We start from the raw sequence: 27,562 nt of genomic DNA on the forward strand, positions 1-27,562 counted from the left end.
AACTCAAAGCAGCACAATACCTACTGCGCCATTTCAATGTCAAAAACATTAAACRGAAGAACTAAGAACTCAGTAGATAGTACTTTTCAAGAATTTTTTAAGCAGCATTTAAGGAAAACCAAATATATAAAGCTCCTTYGTGAACATGGGAACAGAAAAACAAAGGAGTGTTTTAATCAACATTTTCACATATTGAACATCTCTCAAAAATGCCAAAATTTTAAAATGCGAATCATGTCCCTGGYTGGATTTCCTGCACCAGAAGAGTGGTCAAAGCTCAGTCATTCTATGCATGGAAGAAACTTYCAGAAAACTTAACAGGACTGAATAGTCAATATTGTCTAACCCTTCTGTCTAACTCTTTGTCCCACCATGCTATTTTCAGATGTACATTTAAAAGAATAAATGTGTGGTAAAGCTAAAAGAATGAATTAATAKTCTTGAGTGAAGATTTTTCAAGAGATTCCACTTTTCCTCCTGACACATATTAAGTACACCAGGAAACAGAGCACTGAAGTCAACTCCTTCCAAGCCCACCAAAAGGGAGAAAAAAAAAATCTGAGTTCTTTGAAATCAGGTACTTTCTGCTTAAGAAAAAAGGCTTTAACAAGGGCTTTTTTTAACTTAGAATAGGTTTCACAAAGCTTTAAATTTCTCTCTGAGAGGGTTTCTGAACTGTCATTGCTGGTTACTACTAGTAGGCACAGAAATTCCCATTTTAATTAGAAACTTTATTTTGAAATACATTATACAGTTTACATGTGAAGTGTATTTAATAACATTATGCTGAGCAAAATGGCTGAGCAATTTCCTCAAAGCTCTTCCAGTTACGGGCTTTTTTCATTAAAATTATCTTACAGAACTAAGATGCAACTTAGGCATTTGTATTCAGAAGCTAATTACTATGCTTACCTTAGGGAGAAAGTATRTAATTCGCTGTTTCAATAAAGATGTTAAGCATTTGGCATAAGACTGAAAAAACCCCAAGCCCTAATTAAACTTGTAGTCACCAAAGATTTTTTTAAAAAACCTCATGATCAAACTAYTTCATTAATAAGGCACACTCAGACAAGTATTTACAAAGACTGGCTACCAATTCAGTTTTACCTGCACAGCCTTCTTGCTTGACTTGTCTGTCAACAGTAATCTGAAAGCTGTTTTACCTGTCTGCTGCACAGACATTCCAAGAACAAGGCAGAGCAGTAAGGCAACTAAAAGAACAGGCATGCACAGGAGTTTGGCATTTGGGATGGATTCTGAACATCTGCAAAGTAGTTCATTTTATAAATGGAGCATTCACCTGCTATCACTGAAATGGTGGTCAGCTGTGATAAGGAAAATAGGAGAGTTGCAAGCAGAGGGTATTTTAACAGGARTAAACAAGATGTCTGGTATGCTTTCTGCTAAGAATTTGCATGCAGCAATTCCCACAACTTTCAGAGATAATCTAAATTGAATTCTGAAATTCCCCTCTGCCACTTAGAAAAGCTGAATGTACCAGGAGGTTTCTTGATAGCAGGTGAAATATCAAGGAATGAAATCTCCATTTAGATAATGAGCCAATACTGCATCCTACTTTGCATTTCTTATTAGAACAAAAGGAAGTCTTTGGGAATGACAACTAAAATAATTACATCATTATTCTGGCTGGAAGAAAGTTCAAGAACTCTTTAAACATGAGATGTTTAAAAAACATGAAACAATTCTACTCACAGTCAAAGAATAAAAAAAAAAAGCCTTCCCCTCACAAATAATCTTTGAGGATTAATTGCTTAAGATTAGCAGTGTATGGCTTCCATGGTCTATGAATTCCAGACAGATACTCTAAGAATTATCATTTTCAAGCTACTGCTTGTTTTCAATTTTTAGTCACTTCAAAGCAAAATATTGCATCTATTTCACTTGAATATTCAAACTGAGCATAAAAATCATTAAAGTGTATTGCTGATACAAATTTGTATCTACTTCACAGACTGTGAAACAAAAAAAATTATACAAAAAGTCTTTCAAATTCTTTTGCACAGCTGAACTCATAGTGCAGGTTTAAGATTAAAAAAAGTGTAAATGAAGTAGTCAATAAATGTTGAATACAAAATACATTCTAAAGTATTTTACAGAATGGCTGAATCATCAAGCATAAGAACTGAGGATAAAGAATGTTAATGACAAGCAGCCACATACAGAACACAAAGCAATAAGTTTAAATCAGACTATTTTGGTTTGTGTAGCCCTTTATTAGCAACTAAAATAGAAGATATCTGTGGTACATCACGGGTAGTAACTGACTATACTGAAGTTTTATTATATTCTAATACAGGATCATTTATAAATGCGTTGTTTTCCTCTTTTTTTTTTCTTTTATAAAAAGCTTCCACCCCCTTTTTCCCCCTTTTTCCGTTTACAACTTGCAAAACTATTCTGAAAGCTGAGTATATGTGCACAGGTCTGCAAAGAGTGCAAATTTAGGATATGGTAAATGCTTTACATGTTGTATTTTTAAGGACAGTCTACCAYCATGCCTTCATAGCCATTATCTTTYACAAAGAAAAAGAAAAATCTCACAAAAAGTTCTGATACCAGTCTTCCTTCCATTGTCCTAAACAAGAAAGCATTTTTAAATTAGTTGAAACTAAGGAAGGACTACACCTACTAGAAAAGAACAGAGTTCTATTAGTTTGAGGTTTCAGGATACCCAAAGACCAGGGACTGTATCTTGGTAAGGGCTAGGCTGGGACCCCGTATACAGAGTGTGTGCAGGTGCCATCCCTGAGCATTCAGCAGTTCAGTGGACCATAAGTGCTCCAGCTGCATAACTCACTGAGCTGTCTTGCCAGTTTCGACACTGGCTTGACTGAGCGTAATTCAAAAATGAGAAGCTCATATTCATTCCATTCTTCTGGAGCTCGTTGATAGCCTGAAGAGAGAAAAAAAGCTCTTTAAAAAAAGCTGTCAGTGAAGTTACTTTCCCTGGTTTTTAAAGGTCCTTGCACCATCTCTCATAAACTCCTTACACAAGCACCTCCCAGTAACCAGTGCACAAAGCCCATTTCTGTGCTGTTCCTTCACTGGTACTTCCCCCACTGCACTATGTACATCCATGCACTTCTCCAAAGCAACACTACCCCTTTCATAGATAGATCCTTAAGAAACAACACTCTAGGTTCCATGGGGAACTTACACAGAAACACAGATGCAAAAGAAGGACCCAACATTACTAACACTTTTCAGATTCTATTTTTTCCATTAAGGAAAAAGAAGGTACAAAAATAATTTATTAAAGTGTGACAATTGGCAATAGTGAATGAACAGAATTCAGCTCTGATTCACTGCAAAACTAATAATTATCTGAGGGTGAGTGTTGGGTATATTTGCAGAGTTGTCATAGTACTGAACTTTGTTACATGCATCCCCAATATTGGTATTGCTCATACAAACTTTTCTGGACTACACTTTAAAAGGTTCCTCTGTATGTTCTCCATTCAAACTACATTCCCAATTAATTAAATTTTCCCTTTTAAAAAAAGTTAACATGCTTCCTGTTTCAAATTTGAATTACAGTAAAAATACAGTGAGATTCACTCAAGCAGTATGACAAATCTGCAGCACTCCAGCAGTGCTGTAATGCAGCTGTGACCAAATTTAAACAACTACGTTAAGCCAGGTTTATGTCTGCACTGCATCACCAAAGCAGAATATGGTAGCTAGAAAGTAATTTGAATTCTAATTGCTGTTAATTTATGAGTTAATGGTGCATTGCCTCTGTAAGTATTAGTGCAATCTCTCACCATATTTGCAAAACTCAAAAACGCTGCCAGACATCACAAGGCACTCACAATAGCTAGCTAATAGCAATACAGAGAAAATATATACACATTTATAAGTACTGATTCAAAAGGGTAAGTACACACTTCTTCATGGAGATGGATTTATTTGTTAATTTATTTAGGGCCAAGAGAAAGTGAATGACTGCATTTCATTGCAATTCAAAAGGAATGTAGTACCTCATCTCCCTTAGGGAACTGAAAACACTCAGCCCTTTTATGAACTTACATTTGTCTATATTCAAGACACGAAAATCAGAGACCAAATTGAGAACACTTAAAACAAATTAATRCAAGGCTTCACATTTGAGAACTAAGGAATACTGCAGCAATGTTGTGTTTTAACAAATGCAAGCATTTTTCTAAAGGTTACATTTTTCAACAAATCAGAAATTACTTACATTTAATAACACTCCAATAGGATGTCTTCCACATATTGTATTATGGTATTTCTTCAAGTAATTGCTAAAAGATACAGGATCTAGCTGCTCTATAATGCTCATACCCTGAAAAAGAATCAATAGCAAAAATTGCATTACACATTCACAAGCAGGTGCTTATACATCACTTATCTGTTACAACAGAGGAGGAAAAATCCTCTCCTTTGTACCAAGGATGGCAAGGGAATCTGAGCATGTAAGCTCTAGTTTGTAGTCATCTTATTTCCATCCCTTGCCAAACTAAGAGTGCAGAAGCTTAAAAATTCCAAAGCTGCCAATAATCCACAGATCTGTGAAGTTATCTTTGCAAATACCAGTGAAGCTCATGTGAAAAATGCTCCTCCTGCAGACAAGTTGATCCCCACCATCCAAGAGGGCCCTACTTCTGTAAGATGAATTGGTACAGCTATAACCAGATAAATTTACTAAAAGGCAAAGCAGGATGAAGGTGTGCCTCCATCTGCTTTCCCTGGTGAACTCCCTAACAGAGTTCAGGGCCAAGCACTTGTCTGCGACTTCTGGATGCCCAAAAACCCTAGATAAAACCATCACTATACACACATGCGATTCACACACAACAAGGGTGATGTATCCTGGACACATCAGGCATGCAAGGCAGATGATCTGGGCATGGACTGGCCATCTGCTCAGAGCATAAGAAACAGAACCAGAAAATCTCTAAAGTACTAAGTTGGTGCACAATAAAAAGGTAAGAACCAGGAGATGGTGCTTCTACTTTCCATGAGACAGTAACATATATACATCCTTTTCTCCATTCACAGCGAGACCCATGATCCCATGGAGTCATGCTAAGAATACCAGCACATGTGTGGGAAACAGTATCTTCTACATTTGCATTCTTAAAAGCAAAAAGAATCCTACAACTCTACATACAGCCTACTCTCACCCCACCCCACAAAGCAGATTAAACACCATGAAAGTAGTTAAAAAACAAGTCTAAATCAATTATTATCTCGGTTTCATAATGTATTTGCCATTTTGCCTGTATTAGACTCCATCCTCTTAGGTTTTTTTTTCCTCTGAAAATTATTAATTCCCTTCACCAGGGAAATGAGCTCCAGACACTCACTAATTCAATAAAATATGCTGCTTCAGTTGGTGAAATGATAAGGTCTTCCTTAGAGACTGGAAAAAAATATGCTTTGCATGGGAACAACTGGAAATAATTTCTTCTAAGATTTTTTTATTTGTCCCAGCCCTTTCCCCAACTTTTRGGTGAGAAAAGGAGAAACCACAATGCAGGAAGCAGTCAGTCTGAAGTCTCCCCACCTTGAGAGGGAAATCTCCAGAATACTCTGCAAGGGTGTTGGCTAATCTGGCAGATCAACTAATTATTCAGATTGAATCACAAGTTACAAYGGACTCCCAGGAGAGTGGGGAGAATTATAAAACAGCAATGATAACCACTACCCTTGTGTACTTTTAAATGGAAACAGACACAAGATAAATTCATAAAAAATACATTTTATGGAAAAACAAAATCAAGCTAAGCYGGTCAATTGTTGGTAAAAGCTCAGTTCTTCTGAAGTCATGGAGAGAGTATGTGGACCTCTGGCCAGTGATTACAGCTGTTAATCACCCCAGATCTACAGAGCCTAAATGAGAGRAAAAAAAAAGGTAGCTATTCTCTAACTAGTAGTGATTACATGGATATTACTGCATTTCAAAAGCATATCTTTGAACAATTTGTAGATTGTRCATGTCAGTTCACAGCTACAGAAAGCAGAACTAAACTTGACTACATAAGTGAAACTAAACATGCATAAGGCACTTACTCAGATACAGAACAATTCACAAAAATACATTTTATCTGCTTGTAAAACTCATTCATGACCTTTCAAAAAAATGAAAATGGCTGCTCAATTGAGAGACTCATTTTATAGCTGTAAGTCACTGGAACATACTGGGCAGAGGCATTTGAGCATTTGTCTCAAATGGACATGGATTTATGAGAATGCCTAGTAAGCTTATTTCAATGCACAGTCCAGCTCTGCAAAACATTTAGAGCTATGCAGTTCATCCCAGAAAATGCTAACAGAGTTCCATACCTCACAGACTGGAGAAAATGCATAGGAAATTGGTATGAACAGATATCCTGTAAGCTTTAGGTTGTACTAAACTTTTCAATCTTTTGGATTTAAAAATCATGGCAGAGGAGCTAACACATCCTAGTTTGCTTCTCAGTCTAAAATGATGTTGAGAAATGAAGGAAACATTTTTGCCAGGTTGTGTTTTATTTTTCTAAAAAGCAGAACTATGAAGCTAACACTTTTCTGTATTAGAAACATCTCAGCCAGGTATGGCTTAGAACATAGTTAAAACACATAACAAAACCCACATGATAAAAGTGTAAGCACAGTTTCACAACTTATCACATGGTTATTGTGGCATCACATAGAATTTGCATACCTCAGTTACCCATATACTGCTAATGGCATCTACAATATCCTAGCACAGTGAACACAAGATTAAACGTTACATTTTTAAATATCATCCCTTCATAGGATCAAGTGTCTACAAGCTTACAAAAAACCTTTAAAAAATAAACCCACAYACATACACACCCCAAAACAAACAAACACAAAAATCGCTCCAACAACCTATCAGCTCATTTATACTATATTCCAATARAGCTTTGGCTGGTCAAGTTAAAGTTTGTTATCAGTTATTTCAACTGTTTYTTCACACTTAGAGATCTAAACCAACAGCACTCCAACAGAAGTGGAAATAAACTTGGTCTTAGTACTGTCCAACCCAACTATCTTTGCATGTGTGAGTAACTCAGACTAAAAGACAAAYAACCAACAGGAAAGTTAGTGGCTGGGCATAGAAAAGAGCACAGGGACCTGGGCACCCAGGCAGAGAGTCACTTTCTTACATCATGCCCAACCTAAGAAGCCTTCCCAGGCTGGAGCACTGTGGAAGGTCCTGGCATACTGCAGGAGCCCCCAGAATTCAGCAGGTCATTAGAGGTACTGAGAAGCTGSCAGTGCAGAGCATGGCTCCTGGACAGCTACTGGCTGCTCCTGCACAGCACTCCTCAGTGCCTGCATTTCCCCTCATCAGCATTCAGGATAACAGAATCCTCCCATTGACTCAAGTGAGGCATAAAGTACTCCATGTCAAATATATGCTGACATAAAATGAGCACTCTGGCCATGAAGATTGAAGTGAGCAGTCTCATTTTCTGGCTAGTCATAACCAAAAACAATTACTCTTCAACAATGGCTCACACAATACTTTCCCCACTTTGATTTAAAAAAGACAGTGTATATCAGGTTATGATATACAAACTATTGCACATCAGCTGCTCAATTGTAACTCTTCATTTGAGGATTCTCCCCTGAAGTATCCCTACTAACCATAAGGCTCTTTCCTCCTTTTGCCATCATGTCACAAATGATACCACAGGTCACGTGGTGACTGCAGTCAGATCAACAGAGAAACTGGTGTCTGCCCAGCAGTATTTACTACTCTGTATCTGTTTTGTGCTGGAGTCTAATAGCTCTGACTGAATCACAGTAAGTAAAACTTCTCACCATAGCTACCAGGTTAGTAAAACTTCAATGCCCGAAGTGTTCAGCAGTTTTTATGCACTAGGTGAGAAAAGCATCATRCATCTATTTTATAAGGTCCAGTCCAATTAAGAAAGAGACCATCGTTGTCCCACAAAGGCATTTGTAAGGAAAATTGATTTAATCACACCCCAAAATACCTTCCTGCTTACAATGTACTCAGCCAGYTGCTTTCCTAGTTAGGTCCAACAAAATGAAGCCAGTTTCACTAATTTTCTTTCTGTATTAACACTATTTTGTCTGTCTTGAGGCCTAGTGGTTACAATCAAGCTTGTTGAGCATGCCAAATCATGTGAAAAAAATCCTATACTTAAATAAGGAAACAAGAAGTAGCCAAGTGGAACAYAAAATTAAACAAACCTCCAAAAACTAGAAAAATGTGACAGGGAGATTTTTGTGATATTATGCATGGCATTGTGTACCCACAATGGTGCTAGCAAGATACGTCTGAAAAACACCCAGAGCAAAACCTTCTCCATACAGAATCTGAATATGGAGTCATGTGTTCATATATAGCATGATATAAACAAGCAAAATATAACCACAGTATGCTGCTATATTGCACGTTTAAGTTTCCCAGTTATACTTAAGACTGAAAAAGCATTTTCAGTTATCAAACAGTAGACATGATTTTCCATGTCACAAAAAATGTCATTTCCATTTGGCTGAATCACTACTGAAAGAAAGACTTGGTGCAGCAATGTATTCCCTAAAAGTAATTAAATGCTAAAGTCCAGTCTTTCTTCAAGCTTTCACCATAGAAGTTAACAAGGAAACTAATGTTTGTTAATGCACCATAATCTTCTCTCCGGCAAAAATACTCAAAGCTCCTGATTCTGGGATTCCATAGAAAAACACTTGTCTTCATAGAGAAGGCTCTCAACTGACTACAAGACTTATTAAAAATGGGATAAACAGAATAAAGGCAAATTATTTACTCTTTCTATTTCAGTGATGAATAGTAGRAAACCAAAGAGGTTAATATGGATACATAAAGCAAAAAAGTCTAGAGACCTCTCCAGCAGATAGGATTTATTCCTTCAAGACAAAAATTAACATGTCATGCATAAGAACAGTTTTCACTTCTAACARATTTTACAGAATTTAATAAATGATGCAAACAGTTGCAAAACAAATTTTAAGGTTACATATTTCCAAAATAATTACTTCTGTTCTTTGCCTTTAACTACAGTCTTGAACATTAAGCTTTCAGGGATTTTTTTCTAATTTAAAAAGAAATCCTTGGCTCCCGTGATTGCAAAGAAAATGGAACAAATTTGGCATTGTGACCTTTATGTATTTAGCATTCCTTTCAGCCTTCAGCCAAACCCAAAATGAAGTATGGTCTGCTGCTTCGTCCCCACCACCTAATACAGAGTAAAGGGCGAGGGAAAGGCTACTCCAAGGAAAGGTTGGCTTTAATTTTCCTGACCAGCGCAATGCCCTACAGCCTTTCTCCTCCAAACAGAGTCTGAAACCCCTTGCATAATCACAATACTGTTCTATATGCAGGTATCACACCCAGCAAGCTGGAACTACAACTCTCCATGCATAATTTTATTTCTTCTCAAACACATAAGAGGGTACATGGACAGAAATTACATTACATTAGGGCACTTTAGGTAGGTGAACATGCATTTGTTGTCATAAATTATGCTTACTAGTTTATACCTGCATCATGATTGTAGGCAGTCAGTAAAAGGGAGGACACTAGCTAAAACCAACTGCTAAATTCTTATTGTGGTAAACAAAGGAAAATTATACATTCAATAAAATAGCTGATCTATAATAYCTCATTATAGAAATTTCTCAAGTGTTCAAAGAAATGGAATGTACAGGAGAAATTTGTTAGTTAGTTCCACCAAATCTGAAAACTTACCATTTTATCTAGGTGCTCAATGGATCTATAAATTTCTCCTTGGGATTCATCATAGTAACTGTAACGGAACCTCTGACCTTGAAACAAAAATCATGTATAAAATAAAAAAGGGAAAAATTGTAGCTAAAACACTCCCTAATACTTACTAAATATATGAAAGTATAATACTTGTAAAGTAGTAATCTTCATTTATTTTATACTTTTTAGCTCCATTGAGGAAATTCTAGGGCAATCGTGAAGTAGCAGCCCAGAAGTAAAAAAAAAAAAAAAAGTACAATGGGTAGCTATATCCTAATCTACTACATAGAACAGACACTGAAATATCATTCACTAATTGCCTGTTATTGCCTTGGAATCCAATTCCATAAATTAAGAAGTAAAGCAACATTTGATTTTGTTAACCCTCTTGACAAAGTCAACCTTGGAGTCAGACTACTTCTGCTTGCACAACAATACCCACATTAAATGAAGGTTAAAAGAAAAAATTCATGATAATTCAATAAGCATTTCTAGAGGGATGATTAGCCACAACAGAACCAGGTCTTTCTTATACATACTTCCACCTATTCCATAATTCAAAGACAAGTAAAACATGCACTTAATTAAGCTGCCCAAAGATGACAATGGAAAAAAAGGAAGAAAGTCTGTTGTGTAACATATCTTTCTGAAGCAGTCCCTTTTCCAGCCACTAGCACACTTAGAAGAAAAATAAAATGTTAAAGCAGGACAGAAGTCAAGGCTTCTGGAGTCTTTATAGTTCTGCCACCAAGACTGGGGTAGCACTGGTGAATTGGCATAAACAATCCATCTGCTATCTTACCCAGAAGTAAAACATACAAAACTTATTTCTGTCAGAACAATGTGGCCATGCCCAGTGAATTTTTAGCTAATTGGTTTTGAAAGTTGTTTTGAGGTGCTTAAAGAAGAGTAAAAAGAGCAAGCAACTTCATTCAATGATTTCACTGCAACAGAAAACAGATGTATATAAACCCACACACCTTCACCATTTATTTCCTCTACTACACTGAAAACACACTACCACATAAATATTTTTCACCTATTGTTSCAGATTTTTAAAAGCAATTTTTAAYCATACAAAGGCATTTAGGTTGCAAAAATACATTTACCAGAAATTAAAATGTTCAAYGTTTAATAAAATACATTAATTTCAAATAGCTACAAAATATTCAATATACTCTTACGAGATATGAAACTTACCCCAATGGCAAAAGTCAGAAGAAACCACAAAGAGGTTACTAGGATCAGCTAGGTATTTACTGAAGAGTTTTCCAAATTCCTGCTCTTTTGACTCACTCAGTGCTCCGACCAACACAGGAATAATAGTAAACTCATCCTTATGGCTTATAAGCAAAAGAAAAAATGTTGTAATTCAAGTAACATCTGAAGATCTTTCAGGGCTTGCTAACTGAAACTGCAGAATGGTTTAAAAGGTTTATATTGATTTGAGGATAGTAAATTGGTAAGGTCATACTAAGATGCTGTTTTACAACCTCTAAGCACTTCAACTTCAGTAAACACACATGCCCAAAACCAGTATTTCTCTCTGGTGCAAAGCGAAAACACCAGGCAAACAAAAAGACACAGTGAAATCAGCAATGAGGTAAGAATTAAATTCTCCATGTATAGATGCTACATGTTGGGTAATTCTCCAAAGTATATGAAACTATATGTATGAAAATGCTCAATATAGTACCCAAGCATACACTGATACTCCAGGGAAAATACATAACAAAATGGAAGGAACGAAAAAAAAGAGAAAAAAAAAGACATGGGGCATGTATTAGGGAACAAACCCCAACACAAACGGACATCTTTTCTTCAAAGATGATTACTTTTACTTCAAGTAAACATCTGAAACAGCAGGTATAAACAGATCCCTGATTTCAAAATTAGTATTACGACTCCAAACAAATTTAAAACATCACAGAAAATTATTTGAACTTCTCTCAGAAATGCCTTACAAAAGTGGGGGGRAAAAAGACAGCTATTGAGCAAGGGTCATGAAAGAATATTTAATATTAACTCTGTTAAGTCAACCTGTTTATAAAAGGTATTATAACTTCACCATTCAGGTGTTTGCYCCACTCATAGTTTCTATTACTTATGTGAGTCTTTGACCCTCTCCTTACCAAAATTTTTATTGGGGAATGGGGGAGTGTGAGCATTATACACACCATGAAGTCTTCTATGCCATAAAATGTACTATTTCCTACCGCACTTCACAATAGTTCAAACATTTAATGCACATAATGTTCACTCTTCTAGAAGCAATTAGGATTTGTACCTTTCCATGGCTTTAGCAGTGTAAGGCAAATGCATTTCAATACTGTGTTCATCTTCGTCTGTCTGTAGGGACATACGCTCAAACATTCCAGTCTTCCACAATTCTCCATAAACTGAAATGAATTAAAGATTCATTTTTACTTTTTTTTCATTCATTTTTGAAAGCCACGACAAATGCAAAAAACAAGCTATAGTATATCTTTATCTGAAAATTCCCACTATAAAAATTACTTGCCTTTAAGGGCTATCATCATAAACCACTTGTTTCTAAATGAATTCAGAATTAAATTTATGTTCAAATTATTAAAATACAAACATAATTGAGTCCGTTTACAAACTAAKTATGTTAAATAAATGACCTTGTCAGCATAATGAAAAAGACTTTCAGTTATGATACAAAATTTAATTACACAAATAAAACACATTTGAAAATATACATGCATTTGCCCAGTCAATGGATTCTTATTGTCATAAATGGCTCCATCATATTTTTTAAAAAAAAATTAAAATTCAGCTAAGCCATTGCTGAATGTGTTACTATTCAATACAATTTATTATTGACTGCATAGTGAAATCTAGAGACAGCCACAACTGGTTAAGTAATCCACATTTGTAAGTTATCTTTTCTACTCTCAAGTGTACTTGAGAGTATGCAGAGTCATCTCTACATTTTGAAAATTCTCCTCTGGATGAAGATTTTGATGTAGGGCTGTGTCTCCTTCTCAACGCCRTAAAGGAGTTCTACAGAAAGCATAACATTTCATGCCTAAGGAAATCTCTGCAGGCACWATGCAGAATGCCTGAATTAACTTGCTTAGTCACAGTTCCATGAAACACAACACATCTGCACTTATTAGTCCTTCTGAAAAAGATCTATATCACTTAGGTATACCTCAAAATACATAAAAGTCAAAAGATCAGTTTTTTTCTTAACTGCACTCAGTTCAAAAGACTGGTAKTTCATAGACTAACAGTTCTTATGTTTTCAAGTTAAAAAGGCACATGCAATAATGCACCCAAACAAACACTGTTTTTTGTTTCTTTGTTATTCCTCTATCAGTAATCAAATTCAAACCAACTAAAGAACCTTTCTTTCCAGCCAGACACTTCACAGCAGAATGGATAAAGTATTTAGAGAGCTATTATTTGATGCAACAACTTGCTTTGTTTTAAAACCCTGAGGCATACACTCAAAATGGAAAAATAAGCAAAAAATTAGAATTCTTYACTTGCCAGAAGGAAGAGAGACATTATGGTTATAATGTGACCATATCTGAAACAAGCAGGACCTTTCAGAAGCTAGTTTTTGTTGCACTAAAACCAGATTTGCACTTGTATGCCACTTAAAACAAGAAGTGCCCAACAAGAAGAAAGCCCTCAGCACTGTAGGGCCACAGTCAATACTCAAGCCTCAGTTAAGCCCAAGCTTTACCATGCACTTACTCTTTTGGTCAATTCGAAGATCATACAGAGGTGTTCTGTAAATGTCCACACTGGAAAGTGCACATCGGGAGAGGGGCACATGATGGGAAGGCCCAAGAATGAAAATTTTTCGGCTACAACAATTAACACAGAAGGCCACAATTTAAATAACTGCAATTGTACTRCAACTTGGCTTAGTTTAATAAAAATGTTCAAAGTGATAGTTTCTCATGGTTAGAATAGTTTGACTCTGCTCTCAGTAAAACCACAGATCAATCCATGGCCCAACCCTGCTTTTAATCTCAGAAATCATCATGAGATCAGTTCAATAATGTTTTCTCTAGCCTTAAATCTCTTAAGCAGGTTATATATCATAGGGGACTCACTCATCAGCTGAAAATTTGTCTGACTGAAGTCATTTGGAGGCTGAATGATATGTTACAGGCGCTTAGAACAGATTTTTGAATTCTCTCCTTGAATCAACACAACCTTCAGTTACACACCACCTTCAGTAAACAGAGGATCAAATAATGATATGGGTTTATCATCTATTTAGAGTTTTCCCCTTATTTACTTGATTGGCATTACTTAGGTTTYACTGAATTAAATTTTAAGTCTTTCTAAAATGCTGGGTCTATACTGTTATATGTCATGGTTTTTTCTCGTTGCATCAACAACAGGGACTTGGACCTGCACGTTCATAACTTTGGCTGATTCTGAATCCTTTTACACATCATTATGATATTATTATTTCATCAAGTCCTCAGTTCCTGGCTCTTGATTAGATATTAAGGGTCTCCTGCCACAGGACTTACAAGAAAAAAGAAAAAAGTACAGGCAATTCCACTTTTCAGATTCAGGATCATATTGTCTTGTTTCTGGCACTGAATTAAAGGGGTGGAAAACATGTAAAGTTGTGAGGGAGTTTTTTAATGCCTTATACAGGAAGCACTATAACAAGGTATACTAAATTACAAAATTTCTTCAAAGCTAATAAAAACAAATGCAATCCAAACATACAATAGTTCAGCTCAAAGATTAATTCTAAACATCCCATGCAGTAAAATAGCAAATTATCCAGTTCAACCAACTCCGTATCAGAGAACCTAGGGAAYGCATCTTGTCCTGGAAGTCTCGGAGAAACTCAGTATCTGTCATAAGCTATTTTCACATAATTTGCAATAGCTTAGAAACAACTAAAACCATTATCTTTGAAGTGTATCACAGCATGTTATCCTATGAACATCTGATAAGCCTAGCCAGGTTTTATTTAGCATTGCAAAATACATACTTTGAGTAAATACTGGAGATGCGTTAAATTTTTGCAACAAAAAAAAGAAAGTTGCAGTCAGCAGAACATAACAAGAATTACATTCTTTTAACCTAAAATATCTGGGTTCATATTTTCTGTGACAGGCACAGACTACAATAACATGTTGGGTGGTTTTTTTTTTAATTTTTCTTTTTTTAAACTTGTTAAAAACAAAAGTCCATTTCAAATTATTGGAACARTTAACTTTCACTGACTTCACATGTTATATAAACACACTGGTCACTTTTCCCCACAGCAGAAGAGAATCCTGGCAGTATTCAGCCCATAATCCTGCACTGAAAGACCAATGCAGAATCATGGTGAAATAGCTTAACAGACTTTAAAAAATAAACAAAACATTCTAAAAATAACAAAAAAAAACCCAAAACAAAACCCAAAGAAAACCCAATGAAACCAGTTTGGGCTTTTACGAAAGCAGTGTAACATCAGTAATAAACTGCAAAAAGAACATCTTTCATCCCTCCCTTGTAAAAAACTAGTTAGCAATAATTTTAACAATGTTACTATTTCCTCTCCCCTTTCGTAACATCCAATTTGAACATTTATGATGTTGAAACACAAGCCATRCTTAAAAGCCTAAAAAGAATACAAAATTAAAATCTGAGTACTTCAAGGTGTAAGAGCATTCAACTTATCAGCAACTTGGAAAGTCTCACAGTCTCACACTTTGTAAAAAAAAAAAAGCTGTAACACTCACGTGATATTGGGATCCACTTGTTTGTAAGCATGGGCTGCACAAGATCCACAGTAGGTATATCCTGCATGGCTGCAAATTAAAGTGTACAAAACTTTAAGAGGTGAAATACTGCTTAACATCTAAAACACATAGATCTTAAATGTTAATCTCTTTATTTTTTGTACCTAGTGAGCTAGAAATTGCAAGAGTGATCCAAAAATCAACTCTTGAAAAAGCAGGAAAGCACTGTTGCAGTATTGATCACACAAGAGAGGTATTTGTTGAAGAACTCCAGTGACCATTTATTGACCAGTTAAAAAACAATCAACGACTGTTGACAGCAAACTTCCAGATCAAAGGGCCTTCCCTTACTTGGAAAGGATGCATGCAGACTGCATGAATGCCTGCTATCAAAAGCTCATGATAATGCCAACAGTTCAGTGGAACAAGGGAGTGGCAAAGTACTGGAGAATGCTCCTCTATCCACACTCCAGTAACTGAATATAATGACAGTAGARGGGTCTTAGCAAAGAGAGAACCACATGTCACAACAGATAAAGATAGAATAAAAATGCTCTGTCATTGAAGAATACCTCAGTGACAAAATAAACATGCACATGGAAAGAAGTGGAAGACAGCATGCTAGCTTTTACTGTAGRGAATGAGCTACATGCTTCACCACTTCCCACCACTCTGACCTGGTCCTTTTCTTGACCWCTGTTCCTGTGTGTGCTCCAAAACAATTTATAATTATTTTGACTAGTTGTTACAAACATGGCATTCAAATCTGAAGACTCATTCTCTTCAAAACTGTTAAAATCAGGGAAAATTCACTTTACACCACTAAAAGCATTAACTTCAGAGAMCATTCATTCCCAGAGTCCCAGGTCAAGTGGTAGAAAATGGCTCCTGGTCACTCAGCAGTATGCCCACACCACAGCTTTACTCAATGACACCAAGAAAGATGCATTCTGAAAGCCCTGAGATATACAGGATGTTTGAAGATACAAATTGCTATTAATAGCACTGAAGGATTTGATATGTATTTATACATCTATATTCATTCACAGACTGGTACCTGGAGCAAGTTACCTTCAAAATTACCCCGGGATTTTAGTTCAGCATCACTTACCCCACTCATTCTAAAGAGGTCAGAAAGGTACTAACATACATGCTAAGGGGAGAAACGRGAGACCGAGACCTCAGGAATGGGCAAGGTTATGTAATTATGACAAAAGAGTMTGCTGAAATGTTCCCTCTGCCACAGGCTTCCTCCCTCTTCAACAAAAATGTTAGACATACACCACTTCACAGGTGGCAGGAAAAGGGCACAGTTACCAAAAAATGTGGTGACATCACAGGAAGACCTCCAGCAATTCTGGAAAAAGAACCAGACTACATAGTCTGCAGCTGAAAGGTCTCTTTCCTGACATTCCTTTGAGAAAGACTAASGCAGATGTGGGACAATTTCTGCACACTCAACACTATTATGCAAAACTTCAAACATTATGACAATGCTATGTTAGCACAAGAAAAACATCATATTTGGGGTGTTTTTTCTTGTGTTTCCTTCCAACTCATAATTACTTGGAATGACCAACATAGTTCTAATTACATGTCTCAGCTGTCTTCAAGAAATTGAATTCTCCCCTAAATGTTCAGATGACCCCTTGTTCAGCTGTGAGCAAATAACTCAAACAAGAGCGAACYAGAGTAACAAAAATAAACCATTTTGGATAGTTGAACAGTGTTTAATTACTTATTGTTTTAAGTTTTGCTACRTTTCATTTAAGGGGTGTGAGGGATCCAGGAGTTTTGCTTGTTTTGCTTGGGGAGTTTTTTTTCTGTTATTGGAGAGGTTTTGTTGTTTTTCATTAATATACCACTTACCCATCTTACTGAATCACAAACAAATATTATGTGGGCAATCCATCAGCAAAAGGAAACTAATCATACACCCAAACGTGAATAGATTCGTGCCATTCTATGCTATATCTAAAATCTTTATTTAGAAACAACACAACATTTGTTTCAGCTAAATACTAGCTTTTACCAATTTTCAAAAATACTCAAAAAATAGCATTTAACTAATCAGGTATTATATATATACTAAACTTCTATTTCAGACTTACGGTGCAATAATGGCTCTTGCAGGTCTTTTTGTGGACTGTACTTGAGAAAGCCAACCTTCTAGCTGTGCATTCAGCTGGGGTCCTACGAAGAGACATAGAACTTCTGAAGCTATAAAAGAAACTAATACATCTCAAAAATTTACAAATAAAGTTCAAAAGTCCAGCAGCTTTAAAAGACATCTTAAACAATAAATGCTGGGTTTAAATCTAAAAGCAAAGAGAAATAAACACATCCCCAAAAAACCCAATGCAGCAACAACAAAAAGAAACCCYAACCCTGTAATACTGAAGGTTACAGTAGGCAAGTTTCAACCTTCTGGTGCAGGAAGTTCATTTACTGTACATCTGAACATATACTTATTGTTTCTTGCTCAGTGGGGACTAACGAACATGCCACTTCACCATTAGAAAGGATGAGTGCTGATTTCAAAAGAAATGCTAACAGATGATTGATTCCTCTGGTAACCATTATTTGCAGGAATCAGAAATAAAAAGATCTATACCAAGAGAGCCCAATACAATAAGATGACATAATACAAAGGCCTGACATATTTGTATGAAAGCCAATGGCTTGGTAATAAATCCTTTATTAAGCAAGCACAAGAGCATAATACAAAACACACTGTAACATGGAAATCTGTAAATGCACAGGAAAAAGCTAAAAGTGAGCAAACATTATGCTTATACTGACACCTTAGCAACTTCTGATCAACCAACATATACTACATGAACTCTGTGTCAACATTAATTTTGAAAACTGGCCAATCCAGAATTTAATTTTTGTAAACTAAATTCTGTACCTCAACAAGTAGCAAATATTCTTAATTCAATCCCCTGACAGATGATAAAAAAGCCTTCTAGAAATGCAACATTAAAAAAAAAAACAACAACAAAAAAACCCCCACATTTTGATTATTTCCCATCACAACAAACTTTCCGTTGTTAGGCTACCCTTGAATAAGCAAGTCTAGTAAACACAGTACAACATTCTTTAACATTAAGAACAATAAACAAGCTTTCAAGTAAACTCATTCAGCTGCTATTGTTACAAGTAACATACTATTAACAAAGAAAACCGATGCACTTTTTTTAGCTGATACTCTGCTTTTGACAGAACCCTRATGTCAGCAGAGCTCATCGGTAAAAGTACAGTGCAGCAAGCTGTTTTTCTTCTTCCATGCACATTGTAGATTTTTGTATCTTCCCCATGCAGTTATTGAACTACCAACTGCCAGTGTCAGTCAGAACCAAACCAAGTGTCTGAAACCATTCCACMGATGTTCCAAACAGCCCCACCTCAAGCTGACAGCTCTCCTAAAGGCTGACAAGAACCACAGAGAACCAGATACCAACTTTTGCAGAATCCAATCAGCCCCTGACCAGGGATAGTCAAAAAGCTTTCCCTAGAAAACCACGGGGTGTAGGGCAGATGTGCTGAAACATCTACTTTTTACACAAAACTTAAATCCATGTCTTTCTTGAAAAAGGACAACTTCTGTAGTTGCGAGGAGCCCTACTTTCTCACAAAGTAGAGAATGGTACAACACCATTTTCCTAAGCTTTCAACCACACCTTGAAAGCCATAGCTACTGTCTGTAACTCTAACAGGGTGAAAAAGTGACATAGATTAGTTGCTGTCACTCATGTACCCAGTGACTTTGTCAAATGATGAAATTATTATAAAAAAAACACCACATAGCAATTTTGTTCTGCTGCTTCTGTTGCTTGGGGAAATTAAAAGCAGACGACATGCAACAGAGATAAGGATAATGACATCTTAGAAAATGGAGGCTGTTGGGGAAGCTAAGTAAAAATAAATAGGTCTGTTTGCATCCCCCTTCTAAGCTGCTAGGAGACTAACAAAACAGTACTGTTTTACAGTAGTATCACTTTTATTCACTATATACTTAGGTGAAGAAACAAATCACCCCCCAAAAAAWTTACTTCCTAATTATCCCAAAATATGTACAAAGAGAAAAAATTTTCTGAATTAAGCTTTTTAGGAGGACACTTTTTTTCCCCAACACTGACTACCTGGACTTTGACATTACTCTGCCTCACCTGACCCYTTCTCCGCAAAGGACAAGATTCATAGGCAGCACAACCACAAAAAGGCCAGAACTTGTTAAGCAAAGGGGAACTCTTCCCCAGCAAGGCATTGTGCTTAGCTTTCCTCCATCCCTTTAACAAGGATTTTTCACTAAGGAGGCAGTTAAGGCGATTTGTCTTTGGTAAAGATAAATCAGGTAACCTGCTGAATACTTTAAAGACAAAGGTCAAAATATCTGGGAGTATCTGAAAATTTCATGAGTGGTCAAATCTGACCAAAACTTCTGATCTTACAGTGCAGTAGTGGAGTAAGATGCCCAGGTTTGCATAGTCCAGTATTACAGACATTCTAACAAAGTAACATTTTCTTCCAGGAGGCAGTAAAAGTAAAGCAACAGATCTGTATGACCCAAAAGACAAAACTTTAAGGACCAAGTAAAACATCTGTTTTCAGAGTTTTTTCCCATAATGCAAGTAATGACTGTTAAAATAATCAATTTTGACCTAGTGTAAACTTTCATTTCAACTTATACTTACCGGTATTATTTTAATAAAACAGACAATCAAATTTCTCTCTCCTAAGGACTAACAGGGAGAGAGAATGGAGAGTACAACAGACACATCTGACCTTTCAGCAAAAAAATATAAAAATCAAACAGCACCTACATAATCAACAGAAGCACAGAGTACCTGCAGCTTCCTATGCTTACAAGTACTTTAAGGGGGATACTGTAAAGCTGTTATTTTCTAGCAACTAAATTAGCACAAACTTTTTCTTGAAGTGTTCAGAGAAGTTTTTCTCCCAGTTTCTCAAACATGAGGACGCTTAAGGCTAAAGTCAAAATATTTGAAATGGTTATACAAAATACAAATAAACCCACATTATCACAGCTGCTATGCTCTGCCATATGGAATTGTATTATACTAGATGAGTAACTTTTTCATGTAGTGCTCTATAAGTAAGTTTTGTTCATATTTAAATGAAGCTTAACTGAAAAAACAGTCATCAAGACAGCAGCAGTAAATATGCATCTCCTTAGCTGACCAGTATAGACAGTGAAGAGCATTGCCACTCATGCATCCTCTTGCTGCTGTGGTGGGAAGTAGAATAGGTCCCAGCTCCTTGAACCTCAGGTGGAGAGCTCATCTTGAGAAAGCTGACAGGATGAGAGCAACAGGGGTTTTAAGGCTAACCCAGACAGAAGGGCAGAAAACCTTACAATGCAATTTCTGGAAGCAGCAATCAATACACTTTAGCATTAATACTGTAAGATCAGACCTTTTATTGATCAAAAGAAGGTTAAGCAGCAAAACATGAGCTCCACTGAAGCACGTAACATTAAGATCTGCATTTCAATCCTATGAAGTCAGGTATAAATAYAGGTGTGTAACTAAACATTTCTGACATTATCTGTGGATATTTYACATCCTGTTTTGTTTTGAAAGCCAGTAGAAGTTATGCCAAAGTTTAAAATAATTGGAAGCACAGACCAAGTCTCCACTAGGCAAATTTACGGATACAACTACAGGCAGCATTTATTCAATTACCCTGACTAAGAGGATAACATATTTTAACAATCGATATTGTCCCATTACAAAGCTCTAGAGTAAGTAAGAAAGAATCCTTCCATGTTACTTGCATGCCACTGTTACCCAGTGAATAATAACACAAAGACATCTGGCAGTGACTCAGCTAAGTTCATCACCTCAATTTACAGCTCTCRTGGTACACTCTTTGTGTGTTAAGCCAAACCAGCACGTTGTTTCCACAGCTAAACTCACCTTGTTGGTGAGACTGAAGTGCTWATATGCCAAGTGTCAACAGAATATAATGGAAATTCTCCCCTTTTTCYGCAGCCACCATTACTCATACAAAACATCASATCAGTAGGGAAGATTCACTGTTTGCTCTGAATCCTCTGAGTCTCAGKGAATGCTTTTTTTACTGGAAGAGCATACTCCTCAACCAAAAGTCAGAGCTGCACCAAGCAAAACCACTCAAGTCTCCCTTGGCTGCACATGCACAGCACTTGCAGAAATGCAAGTAATGTTGGAGCACAACAGTAACACTGCAGTCTCCAGCCTTCACAGCTCTACTTGGTAGCTTTTCCTTGTCCAAGCCTGTCTGCTACCTTTGAGTCTTGTTCCTCTTAACTACTTTTTCCCATTGATAAAAAGTCTACACCTTGAAAATGCTTCTAAGTTARTATTACAACATGTATGGTAAGAACWGAATAAGTCTTTACTCTTGTAGAGCATTAGAAAAATCAAAGTAATAGTGAAACCCTGGGGGCTGGCATACAATYAGTTTGGTAACTGGAACACTCCCTTCTCCAAATTTTTGAAGGTGAATCTGAAAAAATTACATTGTTAGGTTAACTACTCAAACATGACAGACGACTAACAGTTAAAATTGCACAAAGCATAAGGATTTTTCAGAAAACACAGACCCCACTAGAAAAAAAAATCTGTTTCTTAATGCAACGAAAGCCAAATCCTTGAATAAAGAACAAGTCTTAGCTATGCAAAGACTAGGATTTCTCAGGAATAGGTGATTTCCAACAACTCATGTTGATGGGCACATTCTCCACTGCTAGCATACACTCTCTTTTGATATTGATAAAATGGWGAAATCAGACTATAAGCAATGGAGAAATTTATCTATGAAAACAAGAACTGGGGTAAAAATTAGGATGCAAATAGAGTTTACACTAATGCCACATAAATGCCTTTTTATACATATTTTAAGATGGAAACAAAACTACAAGTTATGCTTGAATGGGGGAAAATAAAACTGAAGCCACAACATCAAAAACAACATTAAAGAAGCATTAAAATAGATAAGAAAATCTGCTTTGGTGACAGTTCTTACTTGCATGCCCCAGTTCTCCAATATTCCACTAGTTCTTGATTTTCCTTTATTGAAAGTTGGCAGGAATTTAAAAAAAAAAACACAAAAAAACCCCAACAAAAACCACCACCTGAAAAGCCAGCAAACTACAACACCACTCATTAAGAATGCCAACCAACATGTACCTACCTAGCTTCATTCAGAGATCAAATCAAATGACCTTCTGTTCCACACCTCTGAGAATTATTTTGGCTCCAATACACACTAAATATAAATTAAATTTGTGAAAATATTCACTAAGTGATACTCACAGGCCTATTTTAATGATATCAGAACYACACCAAAAGTAAAGCTCTTTTTCAATTCTAATTGTACAATAAAAGTTGAATCAGCATTCTTCTCTCTAGGCACTTTGATTTTGGCTGTATTTAAGTGATTCAGCTAGAAATAATAACTTAGAAACTGTATTCCAAATTATTCCAGTACACTTTTTCAGTACACAATGCTAAATAATACAGTCTGCATATTAATGCTGTGTTCCATGTTTAATTCATAAAAGAGTCAGTAATGACACATCCAGTTTCCCCATAAAAAGCCTAAAAAAAGACAAACGACCAAAGGGAGAGATATTACATTCAGTATTTAACTCTGCAAAGCAAATACTTGATGAATTTGTAAGACATTATGATTAGTTGTTCACAGATTGCAAGGTAAGAACTTAAGTTAACAGCTGTATTTGTAATGCTTCAGCTAATGTCACAACATTAAGATTTCATGATCAGTACATTAATTATCCTGTGACTGCAGAAAGCTCCTTTCACTACAAGAGATCACAGAATTATTCAAGCTGGAAAAGACCTTTAAAATCATAGGGTCCAAMCATAAGCTTAACACTGCCAAGCCTACCACTAAACCACATTTCATTTCAGTGAGCCCCACATGCTTTTTCCATGTTCTCCTGGATCTATTTGTCTATGACCATGTACGAACAACACGATGATTCATTACTTTTACGTTACATTTATGAACGAACTGTGATGAGTTGTTCCAATTTTGGGGCGCACGCCAGGGTTCTTGGCACACCACAGTAAACCACTTTCACAGGCTCTTTTATGACACACAGAATATCTTCTTCAAGCCCTTGTCTGCATTGCTAACTTAAACTACACAATCACACACGACTCCCTTCTGACCACTTCAGCTGCTGCAGAAACCCACAGCCAACACACTACAGAGAAGGTTCTACCGTAAGCTAAGGTGGGATACAGCTACTCAGGGTCAATGGACCCAGCAGYAGCATCTGCCCTCAAACTCTGGGCAGCAGACCTGATGAATGGATTACACATATTCAGCAACAYCATAGCGAGGCAGAAACAGCTGTAACTGATGTACACACTTTCTCTAATGCTGATGAGAAGTTCCAGCTCATGCCAACAAGCATACAAATGCTGGGATTACAGCACTATTTGCTAAAATGAAGTGATTCTCCTATCACTCTTCAGGGCCCCCAAACCCCAGAAGGCACAAATGAGAACTGTTTCACTATCTCAGAATCACACTGCTATTGCATCTTGAAGCTGCCTACCTCAMAGAGCTACTAACAGAGAGTTAGGGGGTTTTGGAATCAGAAAAAATGGTATTTGGTACAAAGGCAGTAAAAAAGCATTAATGCTGACCTTACTGGGGATTACAAAGGAATAGGAGAGACTGCAAATGTGTGAAAATAGTGGCCAGCTTTGAGGGAAATGCAACTTCTAAACTGATCATTCACGACACCCYATTGCCTTTTCATTCATTTTCTGATCTACTGAAGTACAGTACACACCATCATGCAGATTTCCACCCAAAAAGACAAGCTCTAAACATCCTTGGCTGTACAACAGCCAGTTTATTCAACAGTTCTGGCATTTCCTGTCCAAACAAGTTAGAAGCTTCATCCTYACAAATGATAGCAAGCAACACAATGTCAGTGCCTACCTCCTTTGGGGTTCTTTTGCTGACAAGCTAGGGTAGCAGAAAACTCTGAACAGAAGTGCCCATTAAGTTTAAAGTCTCTTCAAATATTTACTGGGCATTTACTTGGCTCATCATAAAAAAAAAGAGCTTTGAAGACAATAAGCGCAATGCTGTTTCAAGTCGACACAGCAATTACTCTGCCAAMTCACATTTGCATTAATAAGCTTATGGAAATCAAGGTTCTCCTAGTGCAAACAAGTTGTCACAGGCTAACAGCACACCTCAGGCCACTATGGTTTGGTCAAGGAAAGCAGAGAAATAAGCCCTAACGAATGCAACAACGAACTTGTTTTGCAGGGTTGGCTTCACATTGTGTACTATTGTCACTCACACATACACTCAATTTGATTTTATCCCTCTCACTACTAAAAACCGTGTTTTGCCTCTATCACCATGCCACTGACTAGGGAAAAGCTGAAACAAGAAATCTGATCACACACTTTATTATAACAGYGTGGTACATTATTCAGTTAGCACTTCCAGAGGCCAGATGAGGGAGGCCAGCTGCCAGCCAATCAGCCATGTTAAGCACCCTAATGTGTGACATCCCCCCTTGTCATGGCATGCTACAGAGGAAAAAAAAAAGATGCACATAGCTAGTGTTTATTTTCATTTCGGGAGCATATGGATTGATTTCCCACAGGAATAACTGCCCAGCACCCACTGAATCTACTCACATCAAAGAATGAGCACCTTATCCTGCATATTGTCCATGCTCAGGATAGCATGTCATTTCCATTATATTTCATCTGCTCCTTTTGTATCTAGGAATGTGTCTGCCTGCATTCAAAGACATTGAAAATTATGCCACTTTTGTTTCAAGTTGTCCTTAATCTTCCTCTTCCCCCTGCTGGTTAAAAATCAATTTTTCAAGAGGTCTGGATGCTAGGTAGTTGAATTAACACAGCAGGACTGGGACTTTCTTCCAAAAATAAATGTGAGTGTACTATTTTTCACCACACAACAGTAATACTTTCTTTTTATTTTAAACAATCTACATGACAGCAGTGCAGCAGGGTGATATTTTTATTTATGCTTTTATCTAAATTTTGCAGATGTTTTCAGTGGCTAGCATGCACTAGGCTGTTAGTCCACCAAAGCACATGATATACCATTAACTTATTTTAAAAGTAAACATGTAGCTTAAGGTCTGCAAGTAAAGAATTTGCTTGTTTAGACCATGGCATACTATCAGCAATGGGCTTAGCACTGTTTCAGTTTGGAAGCTCAGTTGTAAAGTTTCCCATAGTCAGTGCTGCGGCTAAGTAGGAGGATGAACAACTGACCAAACTGCACAATTCTGTTTGCTGCCAATCAAATGCTCCAGAGGTCACATCTGAAGTTCATTAAGATGCTGCATTGACTGATGTGGAATGAATATTMACTTCCTCAAACCAAGAATTCTAGAGGAAAAGAAATGACAACCATTTTGGTTAAAATTTTCATACTCAACTCACTTGCCAAAACTTCCCAAGGAAATTAATGTCTAGATTTTTTTTTTTTGTTACAACAGCATACAATGAAGAACACACAGGAAGTTAATTGCTAACATCACAGTGAAGTCCATCTTCCACTTCTTGCCCCCTTCTCAGATTTACTGAGTAGAAAGCAGTGAGCTTTCTCCCTAGGACCTAATTTCCTCTCTAATACATAGTTGTTTACTTAGATGCAATATTTTAACATGTGAACATGCCTGGATGTGCATAATTGCACAGCCAGTATCGCCTGTTCTACAGCATTCATTAGCATCATACAAGTAGGTGGCTTATTCATATTAGAATGTAGTGCATGTTTATATTTTCCTAGGCAGAACCTAAGCAGTGCATAACCCATGGCTGGAGAAAATCGTGGAGCAATGGTCTACTTTCAGATGAGGCAACTGCTGTCCCATAAAAATAATCAGCCTCTAAAGACAAGAAGCAGTATTTCTCCTAAACCCTCTTACACACATTGACCATCCATGATGAGTAGTAGCTACCTCTTGGTTGTGGCTTCACCTCTGATATTGCTCGCACTCCGGGAGTGCAGAGGAGACAGCTAACCCAGTTTAAGAATATCCTCTGACCACAAAAGCTGGAATGCATTCTGGATCGATCCTTTGTCCTCCTCCCCTTCAGCTGGCTTGGGCCCTTTTTTCCCAGTGCTGATTTCTACAGCCAGATTTTCTAGACTTATTTAAAAAAAAAAAAAAATAGCAATGGGTGCTTCACTTTTGCAGTAAACCCCCTCCCAAGTCCAGGATGCAATGCATCATCCTGGATGGTGTGTTGATGTTTTAACCCTAGGTACCAGGCATCTCCGGATAAATTGCCACTTAAAAACCTTATTGCCTTTCAGCGCCCTGAAAAATGCTTTCAGACGTAATGATTTCAAACATATCTGTCAAAAATCACATTTCTCATTACCCTTTCAGATGGGTCATCTTAACTACAGAGCAGGATGAGGGTAGCCAGGGAATCTACTTGCCCCATGAAGCCAGACTCAGCTCTGTAGAAAAAGAGCAGTTTGGAGGAAATGGGAAGCTTAAATGCTAACTAGCTTATATATAACACWGCAAATCGCTTCTGGGCCGAGACAGTAGCACGAAGAAAGGAGGAGGTAGGAGGACTTGAAAAGACAATCCCCAGAGAACCATGGGAACACACTGAAGAAATAGCACAATTCAAACTAATCCCTGCCTCAGCTCCATCCTTGAAGCTATGCAGGCTGAAAACATACAGTAATATTCACTTTAAGTAGTRCAATTGAGAAGCCTATGTTACAAGTTTGACGTGGCAGCTGACATGTGAATTTCGCCTGAAATACAGGAAGATGTTAAGTCTATGATAAACACATAGCCTCTTGGTCCCCATTTGTTTTCTCTTGAGTTTTGGTGGACCTTCCTAAACAGCACACAAAAATCAGCTTTCAAGCAACAAATAACAGATAGCCCTCGCCTCGCTGAACATGCAGAATTCCTGCTCTCACATACCCASTGTAAACAGCAAAGATAGTTCCATAGTAAGACACATAATAATCTTTGCTCATTTAAAAAAAAAGACAT

General features: G+C 36.9%; 1 protein-coding gene across 1 annotated transcript in view; it reads right to left on the reverse strand.

Annotated features, from left to right (window-relative positions):
- Positions 1 to 698: 698 nt before the first annotated feature.
- MEMO1 (mediator of cell motility 1) overlaps positions 699 to 27,562 on the reverse strand; it is a 29,065-nt gene continuing 2,201 nt past the window's right edge. The window contains exons 2-9 of the mRNA XM_057389762.1: positions 17,604 to 17,685; positions 15,493 to 15,561; positions 13,484 to 13,596; positions 12,042 to 12,153; positions 10,955 to 11,097; positions 9,737 to 9,813; positions 4,223 to 4,327; positions 699 to 2,914 (exon numbers count right to left, since the gene is read on the reverse strand). Coding sequence (XP_057245745.1) covers positions 2,783 to 2,914; positions 4,223 to 4,327; positions 9,737 to 9,813; positions 10,955 to 11,097; positions 12,042 to 12,153; positions 13,484 to 13,596; positions 15,493 to 15,561; positions 17,604 to 17,685 — 833 coding nt within the window. The 3' untranslated portion in view covers positions 699 to 2,782. The remainder of the gene's footprint in view (positions 2,915 to 4,222; positions 4,328 to 9,736; positions 9,814 to 10,954; positions 11,098 to 12,041; positions 12,154 to 13,483; positions 13,597 to 15,492; positions 15,562 to 17,603; positions 17,686 to 27,562) is intronic.

Source organism: Malurus melanocephalus, unplaced genomic scaffold (genome assembly GCF_030028575.1).
Source record: "Malurus melanocephalus ecotype Western Australia unplaced genomic scaffold, MMel_1.1 scaffold_19, whole genome shotgun sequence".
NCBI lineage: Eukaryota > Metazoa > Chordata > Aves > Passeriformes > Maluridae > Malurus > Malurus melanocephalus.